Source organism: Belonocnema kinseyi, chromosome 5 (genome assembly GCF_010883055.1).
Source record: "Belonocnema kinseyi isolate 2016_QV_RU_SX_M_011 chromosome 5, B_treatae_v1, whole genome shotgun sequence".
Taxonomy (NCBI): domain Eukaryota; kingdom Metazoa; phylum Arthropoda; class Insecta; order Hymenoptera; family Cynipidae; genus Belonocnema; species Belonocnema kinseyi.
This window is the reverse complement of record NC_046661.1, coordinates 65,587,152-65,608,025: the sequence shown is the minus strand read 5'-3', so window position 1 is coordinate 65,608,025 and position 20,874 is coordinate 65,587,152. Positions and strand designations below refer to the sequence as shown.

At 36.7% G+C, this 20,874-nt stretch overlaps 1 protein-coding gene across 5 annotated transcripts in view; it reads left to right on the top strand.

Moving 5' to 3' along the window:
* LOC117173278 (helicase SKI2W) overlaps positions 1 to 20,874 on the top strand; it is a 306,484-nt gene that overhangs the window by 192,662 nt on the left and 92,948 nt on the right. For all 5 annotated transcript variants that reach the window (XM_033361754.1, XM_033361757.1, XM_033361756.1 and 2 more), the window contains exon 6: positions 2,423 to 2,642. In XM_033361754.1, coding sequence (XP_033217645.1) covers positions 2,423 to 2,642 — 220 coding nt within the window. The remainder of the gene's footprint in view (positions 1 to 2,422; positions 2,643 to 20,874) is intronic.

The window sequence follows — 20,874 nt, the reverse complement described above, 5'->3', positions numbered from 1 at the left end:
TGGTAGCCCGCTCCTCACCCACTGGAATACGGCGAGAAATTGCTGTTCGCCGGTTCGCAAGAATTTCGTCATTTAAGACGGTCAGAGCTTTACGCGGGATTGAATCGCCGTTACAAACCTGAGATCGCAACCCTTCAATTTCCGGGAATAAGTCGGCCGACTTATTCTCGAAAAACGGAACATCGGAATCCCAAACCACGCTCGAGGATTAAAACGATGGTCGTTAATAGGTGAACTATATCAATGGTATCTAGAAGAATAACAGTAGGTACAGTGAGACAGAACTTTTGGGGCACATTGGAACAAGTGGTGTGAATATTCTCGCATATTTTCAAATGAAATAATTTCAAATAAATATTTTCGCATATTTTCAAATAAAATATTTTTTAATTCTGAATTAATCCATGTAGAAGCTTTAATTGTTTTAAATCATTCTGGATTACAAATATGATTTCCAATTCATCCATTTCACACACACACACACGCGCGCACACGCACACACGTGTTCGAGTCTACAGTTAATGAAAAAGACATTAACATTAACCAAAAACATACAATCAAACGTTATTACTCTTTATATCCAAGGATCGTTACAGAACTTGTATTTTCCCTACTGTGCCACATGGATTGTCCCATTGTTCCCGACACGTGGGGTACAGTGGGACAAAGTGCCCTTTTTTATTAACATGCGATAATAGCATTGTTCTTCAATATTCACATTTCAACTTTAAAAAAGAGAGAATAGAAAAAATATGAGGAATCAACTTTAAAAAAGTGGGCCTGACTCTCCCCTATGTGTGACGTCATATGGCAATTAAATCTTATAAGTATTACACGTCATGTTTCGGAAAAGCAGTTGGGAATTCGATGTACGTAAATACGGGTGTTAAGTTCATTCAGAGGTGGCATTTCTGTGTAATTGATTTTTGAGAGTCAAATAGTATTTTCTTTGGGATATTTTCTGCCCTTTTTCAATAATAGTTTCGCTCATTGAGATAAATGTTTCTTCTTTTCAGTTTTTGAATACATTCAATTCTATAACAGGTAAAAATAATCAGAATCCTGTATTCCAAAAGTGAATAATTCTTCTCTATCTTCATGTTACTTTTTCTGGGCAAATAATTAAAGATTGAATTCTAAACCATAAAAGTAAATATGTCCCTTTAGGAGATTTTAGTTCTAATTTTTAGTAGTTTTAAGTAGGGAAAACTTGATTCTGCCGAGCAGAATCACCGTCTGGATTCGCGAGCCATGATAATGAAAATGAGTCATTCCAAATATCTCCTTAGAGATTGGTTTTATAATCTAGAATAACTACTCTAAGTGCTTCTCGAAATTCAATATAACTTTATTTTCGTTAATATGGTGGTGCATTATTTTTGAAGAGATACCACGTGAAAATTGAAATTATAAAAATCATTATTAGCTTGGACTCCCTTAATTTTGAAAAAATATCAGTGTTTTGCGAAGATGTTTTTATTGGTTTCAAGACTACTTTTATTAATATCTCAAAAATATGTATAATTTATCCCTTTTAAAAGCCTGTATAAACGAAAATGAGAAAACATCCCGTTTTGAAGAAACAAGCTTTTGCAAGAGCGGGTGCAACCGGCCCGGTGTACTTTCAAAAAGTTCGTACTATTTTTTTTAAGTTCCATGTCTTTGGTTTTAATTAGTCGATTAATTTTCGATTTCTGGGATTTTTTGTAGTAGCATGCGATTTTATATGGAAAAATGCCGAATAAGAAAAGAAAAATCACTTTACGTAAAAAGAAAAATACAAATGACGTTTTTAGGATTATTTCATTTTCTATTTTTTAAATTTGTTTATCTTATACAAGTATTCATGGAAAAAGTCATAATGGTAAATTTCATGTACCAGGGTTTCGCGTTGGAAGCGGCTTGGAACCCAAGTTCGCAATAAATCAAGTCACAGCTAAATCCAATTGCAACACAAAAATTCTTGTAATCACTTGGCACACCGCGCGCTGCGTCCGGTAATCCGCTCTTGCAGAAGTTTATTTCTTCGAAACGGAAAGTTTTACCGTTTTGATCAATATATTCTTTTAAAGAATAATAGTTCTACTTTTTAAATCACTGTTTATAAAAATCAATAGTGTCGACATTTTCAAAAATGGACTAAATTTTTTATTTAAAAAAATCAAGGCTTTAGTTTCGATTTGAAAAAAGCTTAGTATTTTTCAAAGTATTTCACATTTGAATTCACATTGGGCAGCCTATTACTACAAGGCCCTAACATTTTTACTATGACTTTATGACCAAGTTCACTACAATATGTGTAAATTTTAACCTCATCTAAAAACTTTCGGTTATCAGGTGGTATCGATTGAAAAATATCAACCTAAGTATAACAATTCGAAGTAGTGATACCGAATTCTGTCATTGAAAAGTTACTTTGCAGATGGCGACGTGCACACGCACAACGAGAATTCGAATTGAAACAGAGCCTAGAAAAAAAGGGAACTAAAAAGTTCAAGGAAAGCAAGAAACAAAACAAAGTTGCATTGGAGCCAGTTGGAGCATTCCAAGAACCAGAACCACCTGAGGAGAAGAGACCTTCAATGATTTCACAAAAAGAGCGAGCAATGTGGGTTGCTTTTCTCAAATATCTTCAACAGCAGGTTCGTTCTATTATTTTTTCTGTACTTTATTCATTAAACTTCCAGCTCCAGGCGTATAAAATGCAATGTAAGTGCGGGTGTGCTAAAAATTAAAGGGACGCCGGGTTGATCTGTCTATTCTAATTCCTTTTGAAGTAACTGCTGTACCACAACTTCTAATTCAATACTCGCTTGAGAAATTAAGTTTTTTAAAATATCTGTTTCTCTTTTGTTTATCGATGAAAATAAGGTTTCGGAATAGAATAGTATGTAAATCTCCATCGTGAAAATAGCAATACTTTCAACAGAAGTTCTACTGCAGACTGAACAAACGAAAATTGATTATCAACGGAAAGTACCGTAAACCTGAGGCATATGTTTCAAAATAGGACGTTGAAGGCAAATCTTTGTGATCAGGAACAAAATATTCAACATCAGGGATATTATTAGTAGTCGGTGGGCTTCGCATTGATGGAAGCTTGAGACAGCGTGGACTTTAGCACTGCGTTAAAGTTTTTCCTGTTATTTCTGAATTTACCCACCTGAAAAGCAAAGTTCTTAACAATGTTTAGTCCTATTGGATAAAAATTGTCGTTTTTTATTGATCTTAAGAGGCTTTCAAATCGCTGAAATCGACGATATCCGCGAAAAACAACAAACTTCACACACGTATACCCCCCCCCCCCCCCCCCCCCCCCCCCCCCCCCCCCGCCGCGGTAAATGATTTTCCCAATGGACATTTTTTTTATAAACTGCTATTTAATAGGAGCATACATCGCTAAAGTTTGAGATCGATCGTTGTGGCTTCATAATGTAAAATCTAACTTGAACCCAACTTCATGGGGGAAGTCATATATAAAGCTTACTGTACATAAAACTGCGCAGTAAGTTTCTGCAGAACTTACGATTGCGCACTAAACTTTTGGAGTTAGAATGGAATTTTGGAAAGTAGATAGTCTTCTTGTGACTCGTTCAAAATTTATAAGGGTGGTTAAATAAGTCGAACCATTTAAATTGCAGGAGTAGATCAAACATTCCCTGCATTGATTTCAGAAGGATTTCAGTCTTTCGTGGGTCAATTTTTGGTCGTCTTTCGGAAATACTTAATAATGGGATAGACCCCGAGAGCACGGAGGAAGTTGGAGGCCATCTTCATTCCAAATTTGCATAAGGATGCCGATCAGCTTGACCTCGTTTATGCTGAGAACACTAGAAAAATTAATAGACTTTCATTAAAGGGAGAATCCTACTTCCCGCATTAATAATACAATGCGGAAAGGTGAAGTAGCGATTGCATCGTTTCTAGACATAAAGAGGGCATTTAATAACACCACAGTTACACCTATATATGGTTTTGCTAAAAAACAAGGAGCCATATTTTGAAGGGAAGGCCCACAGGGAGGAGTTCTTTCATCGACCAAGTGGGTATGTTGACCCAATGGTAAAGAAAGCTAAGATAGCCTTTTAAATCCGTAAATGCATAATATTGAAAACCTTGGGCTTAAAACCTCCGAGTATTTACTGGTCATATACAACTATAGTTGGATCCATAATAGCATATGCATAAATAATCTGGTTGCCAAGTACAGAACTGAAAAGTACTATAAAACAACTGGAAAGCCTCCAAAGGGCTTACTGCTTAGTGATCATTGATGCTATGAAACAAGACCAACCTTTTCGTAAGGAAGATTGCGGAAACGGAAACCTATCGACTCCTAGTAGGAGGCACTCTTAGTGCTTTTGAGGTGGCAGATCTACCTGATATCAGTAAGCGCATGCTCTGCAAGGATAATATGCTCGCTATACGAACTGATGTTATTCAGAGGAAATTATCGCTTTTGAAACATTTGAAGGTCACTTTCTCTAAAGCGGAAAAATGGCATGCTGAAGGGAGAAAAAAAGAATGATCTTAACCAGAGAGCCTCGTTTGATACATGGGCGGTTTTAAGGACAATTAAGCAATACTTGGGGGTCTTACGTCTGAACAGTTTACTTCCCGACTAGTCTGGAGTTACTTACAAGAACTTCTGAAGGCTGCCCGTAAAAACTTTGTCAGTTTGATCTGGGTTCCCGGCCATGAAGATATTCAAGGTAATGTGAGAACAGATGCACTGTCTAAGATGGGAGTTTTACAACTCCTGAATGGCTCGGAACCTTACTGCGTTATCTCGTACGTATCGGCAAAGGAGAAATTCTCAAATTGCTCTGGCAGGAGCATACGAGATATTGACAGAAACCGAAAAAAGTACATTCTAAGAATCCCATATCTGGTACATGTACTAAGAGGACTAATGCAATCTTGAACATGGAAAAAAGGCAGATTATTGTCGTAGTAGGGATGCTTACTGGGCACAGTTAATCTTCTACTTTGTGAAAGTGATAAACTGGCGTGCCTCAGAAACGAATAACTGCGCGATTATTTCCTCGAAACAGAAGACTTTCATGATATCTCATTCAAATCAGTGTATATCTTAATAGTTCAATGGGCAGTTGCTGGAATACCGTAAGCGGAAACCCAAATGTGCTTGTGTTAAAAATAGTCCTTGAAAAAAGGTATTGCTAAATTCTCAAACAAATTTGGGCTTCCGAATTATCTGGCAAGATTAAGATCCAGGCGACTTATATGATGGCTGTTTCTATACTGCTCTACACGTTTACTGCAGTAAAATGGAACGTCGATAAGTTAAAGCAACTTAACCGAAGCACACTTAAGATGATGAAAATTCATCGAAGTCATCATCCTAGATCTTCCGTACTTTCAGTACACCTTGTTATACTCGAGTATACATCGGGTATAACAAACTCTTTCGTGGTAAGTTGTACAGCATTATACTTGGACGAGAGCTACGGATGGGTTTGTACAACATGTTTCTTAAGTCTGCTGGATTGAGATCGGAGACCAAGAGATTTTTTTTGCCTGTTGAAGCGGCATTATAGTTACCTTATTTTACCTCGAGCGTATAATAAACTTACATGTAGGTAATACCAACTTCCGATCGTGCAAGCAAAAGCCACATATGGACATGTTCTCAGTGGATGTTCAAAGTAGCCATGCTGCGGTTAAATAGGAAGAAGCAGTATGTCTTCAAAAGTGTTATATTACCATCTTTGGCACTCATATGGTGTTTATCTAAGGTCTGTTTTGCCACACGCGCAGCTGAACTCAAGCCCATTGCGCAAGATGATTAGGGTAGGATCTACTGGAAGTTTTTATTTTACACCACTCAACGTATCAGTGCTACAAAGCTTGATATTGCCCTCTAATATGAGTAAGAATTTTTTTATGTCTAAAGGTCTTCATTAAATCAAAAGAATAAAACGAAATTACGGGAAACTTCATTTATTCAAATTCTGACGTTTTCTTTTACCTGTTACCTGTTCTTATTTTCTTGTAAAAAACAAGAATATTCAATTTTGGAGTCAAAAAGCTTTCAACAGTTTAGGGTAAATTTTGAAAAATAATACTGACATGTGACACCAAATGAAATTCAAATATACAAAAAACATAACATATAAAAGCCTCATAAAAATTGAAGAGGATTTTTTTTTGAGAAACTGCATCTCAATTAACGGAAAAATAACCCAGTTATTTTTCTTACTGGAACCATTGTAGATTTCATGAATTCGTTCTTGAATTTTAAATCAATTGGTAATTAACTTACCTTCCGTCGTTTTTATAATTTATAAATTAAGGTAATTTATTGAATGATTATTTTGAAGTTCAAATTTAAACTGTATAGAATTTTCAACCTTGAAACATTGAAACAATGTCCAATGAAACTATGGAATGTGTTGAAGGAACTTTAATTTTATTTAAAGTTTCCTTTAAATCCCAGCTATTTTTAACAAATGATTCTGTGTTACCGGAAACTGGTTTTAAAACATTAGAAATATATTTGGCTTAGTTATAAGAAGGAGAACCAATTGTGGACACAATGAAGCTTCATTTCAAATGTGGTTTGTGCACTTTTGTAAGAGAATAAGCATGTTTTCCACAGTTTTATTATAATTATCGCTATTAGCTGCTACTGTTAGGTTACCTTTGTATACCAGATTTGAATACCAAATTTGTCACCCAGTGCTAAGGTTTCAGCTTCCTCATCCGGGATTTCGATATTTGAGATATTTTTGAAGCATTTTTTAAATTTAAATTCTCTACATTGATGTTTCTGCGATGACAACCTGTTTTACAGAAAATTGAACTTGTTGACCTTGTTTGGAAATTGACTTTAATTTTACGAAACTTTTTAACTAAATTATGATTTAAATTATACAAATTAAACGTGTTCATACAATTCACTTCTTTTTTGAGCTGAGCAGGCTTCTTTTGAGCTGAGCAGGCTGTACCAAGACAAATTTCATCTTTGAGGAGTTGATGACGTTGACTTGTACAGATTCAGTTCTCTGATGATTGTTGTTCTTGAATTCACCATGACTTTAATTATTATAGTTCAGCAGAGCTGACATAAATCTTTGACTTCCATCGCATCTGACTTTAACTATTGATAAATCTAGAGTTCCCTAACGGACTGTAGTCCTGTCTAAATTGTTTTAAACACTATTAATAATTGTGATTGTTTTGGAATGTGAAATGTTCTTATCTAACTTCAACCAGGTTGCCGTTGTACTCGTAATGACTCCAAAACCCGCGAAAAAGAGAATTCTCAGGATGGCGTCTGCTAAGGGCTGGATGAGAAGATGGTCTGCATCTAAGACCACTCTGTCCCGAGTTTATCAGGTTTCCCAGATCACCCTTCTTTTTCACGTTGCCGTCTTTAAGCTTTTGACGCTCAATTCCAATCTTTACCCTTGCCCCGGAAGGAGAAGAGAATTCCAAAGGTACCTTATTTTCTGTTTCTGAGCCGATTACTACATCAAGATCCTTCCTCCCTGTTTGCCTCCTTGGCTACAGGTGGGACTGAATCCCGTCAGAACGGGAAGCAGTTTGTTCTGTCGATTTGTTCACGATTTATTCGGAACAGGGCCGTCTGAATGTGGGCTCGCGAAATCGACATAAGCTATAGCTGAAGATATAGTATGAGGCTAGGTGGGAACAAACACATCATTTTACACTCGTTGACCCATCAGATCTACTGGGCATGGCTGGCGTACTTCTATTTTCTGACACGTTTAACATGATCGGACATACTTTGCAGTGTTGTTGAACATGCTTGAGCAATAGTAAAGCAACGAAACACGTTGAAACGTTTTCTCCACAATTAAGTGTACAGATTTCGTAGTATCGTGTAAATCGATGGCCTTCGCGACATACGTTATTGTTAAGTCACGCTATAGCATTTTTCGGCGCCTTGCATTAATCGACTAGCAAAGGCTATGACGTGTATCACGCCGGATCATAGCCGGATTCTCTTGAGGATTCTTCAAACTCGGGAGAAAGACGCCGGTAAGCTTGTCGGATTGCAGAACGTCCCTGAATATATACATGGTGCCCCAGAACTAAGTGTCCATACTTATATGGTTGTATAAACAACAATATAAAACCGAAACTTCCTTTGGAAAAAATTTATTGGAGTTTTATTTTTTGAGTTACGAAATAATAAATCTGCACCCATCAGAAGCGCAGTATATGTGCGTGAGAGAGAGGCTATTGCTGTGTTAGTGGCCGCTGTCGAGAAGTGGAGCGGCAGTGGTCACTAACCCAGCGTTGGCCCCCTCTCACGCACGTATTCGGCGCTCTTGATTGGTCCAGATTAATTATTGCATAATTGCAAAACTAAAACTTCAATACATTTTTGCCAAAGGATGTTTCGGTTTATTTTGTTGTTGATACAGCGATTCACGTCCGGATACTTAATTTTGGGACATATCATGTTCCACACTGTGTGTAGCAGGAAGCTTGTTTGGCATAGGAGGAACGTTTCTTTTAAGAAAATCGTCAAAATATTTAGCGTCCAAAGACTTTAATTCCTTTATACCAGCACAGACCTGTACGGCTTCATTCGACAGAGAAATGTTCGCCTAATTCCTTAAACTATTCTTCAAATAAGTGGCCTAAATAAGATACGTAGTGACATACCATCGAAACTTACTGTAATAAAGAGGCGCCGCTCATCAAGTACTGTGATGATGAACAAGCGTTCTTAGAGTATTTGTGTAATCTTAGTTAGCGGTTGCGGAATTTGCTCTACCGTCACGCTTTCTTTCGCGGTTTTTACCTGGACCTTTACGTCCTGTGCCTTTTATTAGTGTTATTAGTATTACAGATATTTCCGTTTTCAGCTAGTAGGAAAACTTTGCCAAAACTCTATTTTTTGTCTGTCTAGAGGGTAAATATGTTTTAGCTGTCATCGCTGATGCTTTATATTGTTCCCCAGCATCTTCCAAATCTTCAAACGTATGATACTCCGATTTAGGGAGAGCTTCAAAATATTTAGGGTACAAGTTATTTATTACCAGCTACAATTGCTCTTGCTTCGATATCGGAGGAGTATAATGCTGAAAAATGATGTGAATATTCAAAAGGCAATTCGCTATAGGTTCAGCGGGTCCTTCCGTTCTTTTACGCACCTCACCCTGAACTCGCGTTTGAAAATTCATTCCCCCATACCTGCGTTTAATGTAAATAGTAAATTGTTGCCACGTTTCCCATTTATCACGGTTAAATCTGTACAAAGATTGCGCGAATGGTTTCAATCAAAACGAATGCGATACTATCTCACAACTATCGCACTTTTCGGTATAGCTAATGTTCTACTTTCGAACTATGGAGTGAATATCATCCCTACTTTTGTTGCTTGAAACCCTCGACAATCTGCTTACTGGGCTATGGGGTGACGTTTGGAATTCTATAAGGGTTATACAGATGACCGAAGGAGATATTGGTATAAAAGGGGTTATTTTTTGACGAAAAAGAACTCAAGAATGTGTTATTGTCAGGCTGGATAGCTGTAACATAACTTGCATTTAAATAGATGTCTTTCTCTTTTAATGCTTCAGAGTTACCGTGATATTCGAGAATTTGAATGAGGGTTATTTCAACTACCACTAGCTAAGCAGAAATCATTAGTAAATGCTATCATTCTTTATTCAGTGGACTGGACTACACCCTAAAGGGCTGACGGAATCATGGTAGAGCGGGTTGCATAAGTATACTGGGGTGTCGCGTTTGTGACTGAAGAAAACGTGACGATACTCTCTAAATTGCGCGTAAAAGTCACCCTGGCACGCTTGTAATCGGTGAGTATAAAGGTTGCGAAACTTTGTATGTATCGTAACCGGTAGGGAGGAAAGGCGTTTGAGCGTGCGACGTTGTCATAGAGACGTTGAGAGTAGGCTGTGGAGTACCGCCATTGCGAAACGCGGAAAATGTAGTCTGTGGATCTCGGCGGACTAGTCCCGCTCCCAACTTTCTTCTTGCGACAGTTGCATGTGACGGCAATGCTGATGGAACCTGACTGGGAGACACCTAATCTTTATGTCATGTCCATCGGTCGAGAATTTGAGATACTCCAGTATCTCACGAATTTCCTGTATTTTCAGCGAACTTGCCCAAATTATAATGTTATCGAGTCAGTGGTTTCAGCCCACAGTCTATCTACTTTATTGATAGAATTCTCCATTCTACTGAAATATTTTTCCTGAAAATGTCTACACTATTACCGAAATGGCAAAAATTCACAAATATCTACTAAAATTGCGAAAATTCTAAATTCTATTATAATCCTGAATCTCTAAACGGAGTCCCGGCAATATTTACTAAACCCAAAAAGAATCCTCAAAAGATTTCCAAAATTCTGAAGAAATTTTTACAACCCTCGCGAAATTCAAAATTTACTACATTTTCGGAATTCCGTACGAATAGCCTGAAATATTGCGAAATAAAAATAAGAAATTTCTTGAACACTTTCTACGCTAACATTTCTATAGCAAAACATATCACAGTTAAGAAAATAAAGAAAAAAGTTTGCGCGAAACGAAATCAAAATGACCGTTCTAAACTTCGACCAGGCGCCTCGATACAAAGTACGGCCAAAAACGTGGAAAAACAAAATTTGATTTTGACTTTTATGATTGTTACCTTAAATGGCCCAGGTAAGGCTGGTTGGCGCCAAACATCTTTGGGTGGCACTCGATCAACTCAATAATCTCATTATACTACTCAATCCTTGAATGAAACGTTTTACTCTAGCTCGTAGGTAGAGGGGTTGGTTGCTGTTGAGAAAAACGCTACAAACTCATAATTTAATAACAAAATTGAAAGTCATGTTAGTTTATTAAAATTTTCATAAGTTTACACATTTTACTATTTACAGTGAAGAAGAGGAAAAGAAGATTACGGCTTACTAAATAAAAAGGCTTAAACCCGAACCATGATGAATATGTCAGAGTTAACAGCGGGTATAATTAAAGATTTTCCCCGCGAAATTACATACACAAATAAAAATCTTAATACTATCCTACATTATTGCACTAACGAAGCTTTCCTAAATCAAGATAACGCCGGCCTAAAATATTAGCCCCATGTTACTCGCGAATTCACGCTACTCAATTTTTACAAGTCATTTTAAGTTCTCATCGCCTGTACTCTAATAAGCTAGTAAGAAAAATGAAAAAAAAAACTATCAGCGCTAACAAGGAACAGCTGGAGAAAAAAAGTTGATGTCGCCTACCTCAAAACTTAGAAACTCAGAATCCTTCCTTCTATAATGCCACTCTGGCCGAAAAATTGGACCCCTCCAAGAAAATGTTGGCAGCAACATCTCTATCTTTCTCTTAAAAAGCTCTCTCTGCGCCAATTGCCGACACGAAAGTGAGTCTTTCCTGCGTCTTCTTCCCATGCCTGCTCCTTTCGGGTCCCACCATAATCTCAGTCTGGTAGGTGCTGCCCTTCCCAGCTCGATTTGTGGGACTCAAATGGATGGACTTTGGACCTTTCCGATATTTTGAATGCCGGCCGGCACAAGACGGATGCACCCTATGTTGTAACAGGTATCAGATGTACCATGGCAAGGTACTTCACTATTAATAATTCTCCTAGTAATAATCCGCAGGATTTTCCAGATTGAAGGGACTCTGGGATTCTTAAAGTTGATGTAGGACGTGAGATCACGTTTACCTTTTAACTCCAGGCACTTAATCTACCCTAATTAGTTGTGACATGTAAATTTTTATTGTTACCAAATTAATGGCATAGATAAACTCGATTGTATTTTCCACATCAGGACAACCTGAAAATATAACAAACAAAACAATGGAATAAAAAATTGGAACAAAACCGGCAGATAAAGGCCAAGCAGAGTGGCAGATTCAGAAATAAATTGTAGGCAAATCAATGAAATAAATAAATGTTTGTAACTTTATTAATTGGTCAATTAAAAGAAATGGCAAACTTTTACGATTATAACAATATGTTATTGAATTGTGCTCGAAGAAAACCAACTAAGCCGACGTAGACTTTGAAAAAAAATTGTGAAGGAAACTTTTCAAATTGTTTTTTTATAAACCAGAATATATTTTTAAAATATTTAACGTGAAAAATACCAAGAACCACCTTCGAAAAATAAAATAAAACATTAAAATCTGATATTTAAGCTATATAACAATTTGAATAAATACAAATATTAAGATCGACTTGTTGGTTTTTTCAGAGACCTCCTTTTTTGTGATAGTTAAAGATATGGCATAAAGTTTTGCATTATTCTCCATACGTTTTTCTTATGTTTCCCGTTACAAATTTCCTTCACTACCATCACCTTTCATTTCCCTATTCTCGAGTTTTTATATCCTTTATAATATTTTTGTGCCGGGCGTTAAACATTTTCAATATATTTTCAAATATTTATAAACATTTTTTTAATAACTTTGAATTATCTGTCGCAGCCCCAACCCAACTTTTACATTGTTATTACCCTACTACCTTTAACACTTAAAATAATACGCCACGTGAGCGATATGATTCAATTAGATTAAAACGAAATACACGCTTCAAAGAGTGCAATTTAATGTACTTTTTCATTTCAAAATTTAAAAAAAATGTGACCATTTTCATCACTACGTGCTTTTGTGTTTGATGTGATATAAGGGCTTTGTTACTTAAGTAATAGGACTAACTTTCCAAAGCCCTGCTCGAGCACTGCTCGAGCATGAGGTCTATTTTCAGAGAGCGACGGAACCCTACAAAAGAGTTTACTTCTCGCGCGATATTTACTCCGCAAATACTCGGAGGCGACTGATTTAGCATACATTTGGTTCCTGGTATCTCCTATCATTGATCCTGCCTTAAAAAATGTCTTCTATTGCTCCATTTAGGCTATAGAAAGTCAGTCCTACTACTTATGGTACTCTAAAAGCGTAACGGAGCGTACCAAAAGGGTTCACTTTTCGTGCGATATCTGCTCCTCAAATGCTTAGAGGCGACTGTTCGAACATGCATTAGGTTTCTGGCGTCTCCCATCATGCATTTTGGAAGTAAAAAAATCCCTTTTGTTGCTCCGCCTGCGCTCTAGAAAGTCTTTCCTACTGCCTATGAAACAGACCCTACACCTGGAATTAAATAGATTTTGGCATACTCTGAGGAATCACGCAAATTAAGTGGAAAGGGAAGATGTACAGAGTCGAGAACTGCGTGAAGTCAATTAATAGGGCCAATTAATATAATATTTTGACTTTTTCTAACCAACTTACAATTGGTTGGTAGGGCCTGATGGCCCACGATCGATGGTGAATTTCACCGGTTTTCCCCGAGAGCAGGTTTCGTCGGACCTCGTTGACGGAATGGTGGTTTTGGCGTTTCCGGTGAATTCGGAATTAGTGGATGGCGGCGTCGTTGTGGGTACCAAAAGGGGTTTGGAGCGCTACGGATACCGATCAAGGAAACTTGCCATGTTTTGGGTATTAGGACTAGGAAGTGGTGTTTTCCCCACTTCTAGTTCTGGGTTCGCAGAGTCGTATGATTATAGGGTGGTTATAACTTTGTTAAAACCTCCCTCCCTCTGTTTAGGACAATTTTTATTCTTTAAACATTGTCTCGCACCTTTACAATTCATCGTTTATATCTAGTTGTACAGACGAATCATCTTCTTGTTCATTCTTATTGATTTGTTTTTTCTCGTCATCAGTATTATATTCTATTTTCTTTCCTTCTAGTTTTGCCAGTTCCTCTTTGCTGAATGTTATTTTTATGACGTCCATACCATTTTCATTTGTTTCCATGCAAGTACCTTTTATATATTTAGTTTTTGTCGAATTTGGAACCGTGTGATAATTTTTGGTGCTGTTCAACATTTCACCAAAATAGGTATTATGAAAAATATAAAGTTTCACCGGAACCATCCTGTCGCAGTGACGACATTTTCACACTTTGATGTTTTCCATATTTTTCTTTTTGCAAAAAATTTAAGAAATCCGACTTCACAAACAAAAACAAAAAATAAAAAAATAATTTTTTTTTTCCTAATTTTACTTTCCCTTATCTTATTTCAACAAACAAAATATAAAGACTTGTTTTTGACTATCCTTTCCAACAAATTAATTAAAACAACAGATTTTGTTTTTATTGTTCTCCTGCCAGATTAGTATCTTCTTCTGACGTTCTCCTTTCTTTGGTTCTTCATGCTGTAAAATAACTTGTATCTAACTTCTAGTTTTATTTTAATTAAAGTTCTGTCTTGGCCTCTTATAGCCGTGTTTATTTTCTTTTCTTTAGGTTACTTATTCACCATTGAATTAAAATTATCTAACAGTAATTCAAATACTGTAATCTCAAAATAAAAGTGCAGAAAATAAAAAATCTATTTTAATTTTTTTTATTGTGTTTGTGATTAAGTAGAAAAAGTTTTCTTCTTCTTATTCTCTCTTCTTCTAACTTTTTTCTCTTATTTTCCGTGCCGCTTCCTATGCATATCGTTCTTATCTATATTTCAACAACTTTTCATTTCTTCCGTTTTATTTTCTTCCCTTTCTTTTTTATTTGAATTTGTATTTTTCTATGTACTTCCTCAATTTTGTCTCCTCTTCTCGTTTCTGTCTTTTCTCTTCTTCCATTCCCTTTCTCTTCTTTTCTTTTAATTCCTTCTTCACTTCTTCCATTGAAGGTAGGTTATACATGATTCTTTTTTCTTCTGATAATTTTTTTATCCTTTGACCTCCTTTCCTTGATCCGTACTGATTAAATATTTACCCTCTCTCTTCAAGCAATTTTCAATCACGTATTTTTTTATTTCTTGCTCTCCTTTCTACTTCGTCTATCTTCTTCCTCTTTCCTTATTCCTTTTTCCTCCGGTGTTTATTCATCTGCGGTTGATCGATTAGGAGGATTTCTACCAAAGAATGTTTTAGAGACTCTTTAGCTGTGAATTCTTTTTTGCAGAAAGAGCATTTTACTAGTACGCAGGAGTGCGTCAATGAGTCTTTTAAACTGCATCTGTAAGCAAACGATTTTCCTGTTTTTATTTCATAAATTGTTGGTTAAATTTTTGCCCTAATAAAAAATGGTCCTTCGTAATTTTTACTGAAGTTTTTAGCTACACATTTCCTCTTATTTGATAATGTTTATTGCTTTTTAGAATTTGCTTGCTAATTTCAAAATTTATCGGCCTACGTCTGGGATTATAACATCTACCTTGTGTTTCATTTGCTGTATCTAAATTTTTAACTACCTCTTCTTTAATTATTTTTAACTTTTTCATTCTATTGCCCATTTTTCAGACTCTTGAAATGTAATTTCGCTTTTTATCGTCTAAATCTTTATTTAACGCTTGAATTGGTTGGAGTTCACTACGCAAATTCTAAAAATCTGGTGTAAAACCTGTCGAAGAATTTTTTTCTTGTATTTAAAGCAAAATGTAAATCAACTAAATTTTCATCCCATGTTTGATGATCTTTTTCTGCATACGCTTTTATTACTGGTTGAATGCACCTATTACATCTTTCACTTGGATTTGCCTGTGCATGATGTTTAGGAGTTTTTGAATGTCTAATACCAAATGTTTTACTTAAATAAATTTTTGATTTATTTATATATTCTTTACAATCATCTGTGAATAGAATTGTAGGTGTTCCCCATTTTTAAATTATACGTTTGTGAAATTCTTTTCCAATTGTCGTTGCTAATTTATTTTTAACTGAAATTATTCCTACCCATTTCGTTATCATGTCCGAGAAAATTAGAATGTATTGATTTCTTGAATATTTCATTGGCTGCAGACCCATCATATCAGATACTACCACCGTCAACGGTTCTTCAATTATCCTTTTTCCCATTAAACCTATCTGATTATCTATTTTCGGTTTAATCCTTCGGCAAATGTCCCATTCTTTTACATATTTTAATGTTTCAGAGTACATTACGAGTCAAAAATAATTTTCCGAAATTTTTGCATAAGTTTTTTCCATACATAATTACCTGCTTGTTTATTGTCATGATTCTCAATTAAAACTTGTTCTCTCAACTATTTTGGTATTGTTAATTTCCACGGGTTGCTATCTAAATTTAAGCTAGATCTTAAAGGGTCGATTTCTACTATACTAGATAAAATACTAGAAACTTTTATTTCATTTTCATTTGACCTTCATAGCGCATCCGGAACATGGTTTCAGCTTCTCTTTCTATACATCATTTCGTAATCGTACTCTATAAATTTTAACGCCCATCTTTCTAGTCTACCTTTTGGATTTTTTGTTTATGAAGCCATTTTAAGGCCATGTGTTCGGTAATAACCATAGAAGAGTAACCCTCTAAATACGGTCTAAATTTTCTTATTGCCCAGATTACGACTAAACACTCTTTTTCTGAAGCGGAGTACTTACGTTTTGCGCCATTCAGACCTCTACTTGCAAATGCTATTACAAAAGTTTCACCGTTTATGTTTTGTGTTAATACCGCTCCTAACCCCATATCGCTAGCATCGGTTTCAAGTTGAAATGCACTTCAAAACTCAGGACTGGCTAAAATTGGTGCTGCTGTTATTAATTGTTTGTAGCCGTGAATGCCTAGACCTGTTTATCAGTCCATTCCCACTTTACTTTCTTTTTTAATAGCATTTGCAGTGGTTCTATAATTTTTGCAAACTTTGGAATAAATTTCATATGCCAAGATACCATTCCTATCAGTCTTTGTATTTGTTTAATTGTTTTTGGCCTTGGAAAATTTAATACAGTTTCGAATTTTTCGTCATCTACCTGTAACCCTTTTTCATTTACCTTGAATCCCAAATATTTTGTTTCGAAACAACCAAATTCACATTTTTTTAAACCTATTGTTAAGCCTGCATTTTTAATTTTATCTAGAATATTTCCAATTATTGTAAATGTTCTTCAAAATTTTTTGATACTATTATTATATCATCAAAATAACGAAATACATGTGGTTTTAATTCTGGTGTTATTAACCTTTCCTTCAGAAGCTGGAATGTAGCAGTAGCATTCGTTAAACAAAATGGCATCATTTTAAATTAGTACATTCCTTTGCCCGGAACAATCAAAGCTGTAATTGGTTTCGATTCTTCGTCCAGCGTTATCTAATGATGTGCTGCACGAAGATCAATTTTGGACATGTATCTTGCTGACCTTAATTTATCTAATATTTCTGACATTCTAGGAATTGGGTATAAATCCTTCTTGGTTATTTTATTTACATTTCTAAAATCTAAACAAAATCTATATTTTCCGTTAGCATTTTAAATCATTACTGTTGGATTTGACCAATCCCTATTTGACGGTTCTATAATTTTTTCTTCTAACAATCTGTCTACTTCTTCATACATAAATTTTCTTATTTTGGACGTTACATAATATCTTTGTTTTATTGGTTTATGGCACTGCCCATCTACTTTATAGCTAGTTAAATGTGTCGGTTTAATTTCTATTCCCCATCTGACTTGCATCTGACTTGCGATCGACTGAGTCTGATGCTGGCAAGCCGGGATTTTGTTGAGTTGGCTGAGAAATGAAGCTTTCATACCTCCAAGGCAGCCGATTATGAAAACCATAAGATGAATTTTGTAGCTTGGTACAGCCATCGGCTGGTGTCGAAAATTCAATCACGTAAATTATCTTGGTCTTTAGATCTTGGAGGACAATATCAGGCTTTGTATAACTGATACGTTGAGTGGTGGAAAACGAGACTCCAGTTCCCCCTGGGCGTATGGCAAGACGGGTATTAGATCAACACGATAGAAATGCCGCAGATGCTAATATAGCACTTTTAGAGCCGCATTGTGCCTCTCTATGTACCGGAAGCATGCATACTTTGAGCATCCGCTGATAACATGTCCGATTATTTATGGTTCTTGCTTGCACGCTCGGCAATTAGTGTCGGTTACAGGTGCATTAATTATGCGCTCACGGTAAACTAAGGTGTTTATAATGCCGCCTTGACAGGCAAAAGGAAATTCCTCCGTCTCCGATCTTAATCCAGCAAATTTGAGAAACATATTAGATAGACCTATCGATAGCTCTTCTCTGCGTATAATGCCGTAGAATTTGCCATGCAGGGGCTCGTCAGCATGTTCCTTTAGTAGAAGCGAATGTTCTGCTTCCTGTACACGAATTTTAAGCACCATAGGTTTTAATGATGCTAGGCCATGTGTAGTATCGCTGGAATCAAATGGGAGAACAAGCTCTTCTGCTGCCCCTATCTGCGTCTCAGTAGAAAAACGCCGCAACGTTGACGACTTCATGTTGGTGTACGCGTCGCATTAGAGAATATGTGCTTTTTAGAACTGAGCAGACTGTAGCTATAACCGTTCTTCGATAAAGACCCTCTAAACTCAGCAAACCTCTACCCCCTTTATCTCGAGGGAGGCATATACAAGGTACAGAAGATCTAGGATCATCGACGTTCCATTTTGCTGCACCAAACGTGTAAAGCAGTATAGGAAAGGCAAAAATATTGGGGTTCTGGATCTTATTCTTCCCAGATAATTCGGAAGCCCACATTTTTTTTAATAATTTTTTGATACTTTTTTTCAAGAGCCGTTTTTAGCACACGTACATCTTGGGTTTCGGCTTGCGGTATTCCAAGATATGCATAGGTTACTCCATTACCAAGATGTTGAATGGTATTTCCACCTATGAGTTGAAGATCTTGATCGTCACGCGTTGATGTATTTTATAGTCTTCCTTGGTGTAGATGGACGCAGGCGCACTTGTCCAGTCGAAAGCTCATGCCAATGGCTTTAGAGTACCTATTTACTGCTGCCACGAGGATTGCAGGGTTCTCTTTTGAAGATGCAAATAGTTTAGGGTCATTTATGTATAAAAGGTGGTTGACTTTAAATTCTCTTCTGTTGCGTGGGCCAAATAGGTATCCCGAGCTTTTGCCGCGGAGCACAATAGATAGAGGTAAGAGGGAGACGCGGAAAAGTATCGGACCTAAAGAGTCTCCTTAAAAGACTCCCCTCTCATATGTGACATAACTTGTAGTCACTTGTCTTTTGTCGGATTTTATGACAAATCTTGTTCGCCACAAGAGCATAAGCTCTTTCATACTTCTCACTATTTTTGGATGTACCTCCAGGCACTCAAGGAGCTTAATCAGTAGCTCATGGTTCGTCTTATCGACTGCCTTTCAGTAGTCAATCCAAGCTATGGACAGATTGCGTCGATACCGGATGGGATCCTGGGTAATACACCTGTCTATTAACAGGATCTCTCTGCAACCAGCTTATCCTCTCTTGCTGATTTTATCTGGCCCTGGCGCTGGAAAGTTTTTAGTTCGAGATAACTTTCATCACTTCATCAGCAGCAATTATTTGACACTCCTCTTCTGGACGTTGCAACAGTTGCCTCTGGCAAAAGTCCCGAAGCAGTGAGATATCTGAAGCGTCTTCATCTAGCTTATGAGTATCTCCATATATTTGTTCCCAGAAGACTTGAATTTCTTCTCTACTAGGCGGATTTTGGACGGCACATGACGTTTTGTTAAAAAGACGAGAAGTTTGAGTAGAAAGTGTGGAATTTTCCTGAATCACTTTACTCGCCTTACAAGCCGCTCTTTGGCCGTTGAAAGAGCTCTTATTTTTTGCGCCCAGTGCTGTTTGATGGTCAACAGTTCACACTTGTTCAGTGTGTGATTTTCTTTCCGTGAATTTCGAGCAAGTGCCCTAGCTTTTGGAATGAACTTCTTATTTGATGTTACATAGCTAATCGCGCAATAAACATTTGATGCATGCTATCTAGCCGTTTCAATTTTAGGCTGAAGCTGTGCAATACGCTCTCGAGGCTTGCTCAGACATACTGAGAGATCGTCTTATCGTAAACTACACAGTTCAGATTCCAGAGATCAACATCTTCAGGGAGCAAATCAGGCAGAGCAGTATTTGTTTGAGTTCATTTGTCCATCCAGAAAAAAATTGTTGGATTTTTAATTTCCTATTTCTCATGTTGACGTTATCAGCTATCGGCAACGGTGGTCTTCTTCTTGATAAAGAGCTTTATATTCCCCTTTGTGTAAAAAGGACACCTGATCTCTTTAATACTGGTGCGTTTTACGAGCATATTCTGGGTGCATATTAACCCAACGTTCATGCAGCCTTTGCATGTATCCTCTCCGCACCGGTGAGCTTTCTTGCTAACAGGCAAGGATGTCCCTCCTGAGTTGTTCCGACCATTTAAAACGATGTTCTTACGTTTGTCCGGTGCCATTGCCTGGTCGTACCCTTGGTTCAGTCCTATTGCCACTCCCAGCTGAACCGTGGCCTTCACCCTCGACAGACCTATTGTGGGTGGCACTGCGGGATACTGGTGACGTAACCGCATAATTCGTTGCATTGGAGAGTTAGCCTAATGCAACGTGGATTTCTTTGGAATCTAGAATTATTTTGATAATTATTATTGGTTTTAAAGATTTGAATTAAAAAATCTAGGATTCCCATTTGGAAATCTAGGTTGAAATTGTCTATTTTGTTGATTCTGATACCCAAGTCTGAATTGTTTTTGTTGATTTTGATTATACTTTTGATTTTGATGTGTATATTGATTTTCGTTTTTAATATCACTTTAGCTCTGATCATCTGCTGTATCTTTTTTTCATTAATTTCACTCTCATCTTCATCTAAAATGCTTAATTATTGACCCATAATTTTATATTTTGCTAATTATGTTTTCCATTCACGTCCTAAAATTTCTAATTTCGAAAAATTCGAAAAAGCGTTTCTCCTAATACGAGGGTGGATTGATAAGTTTCCGGCCGGACCAAGAAAAACAACGTTTTTAAGAATTTTTTTTTTATTTCTCAACATAATCTCCTCCAAGGCTGATACATTTCTCATAGCGGTGTTCTAGTCTAGTAATG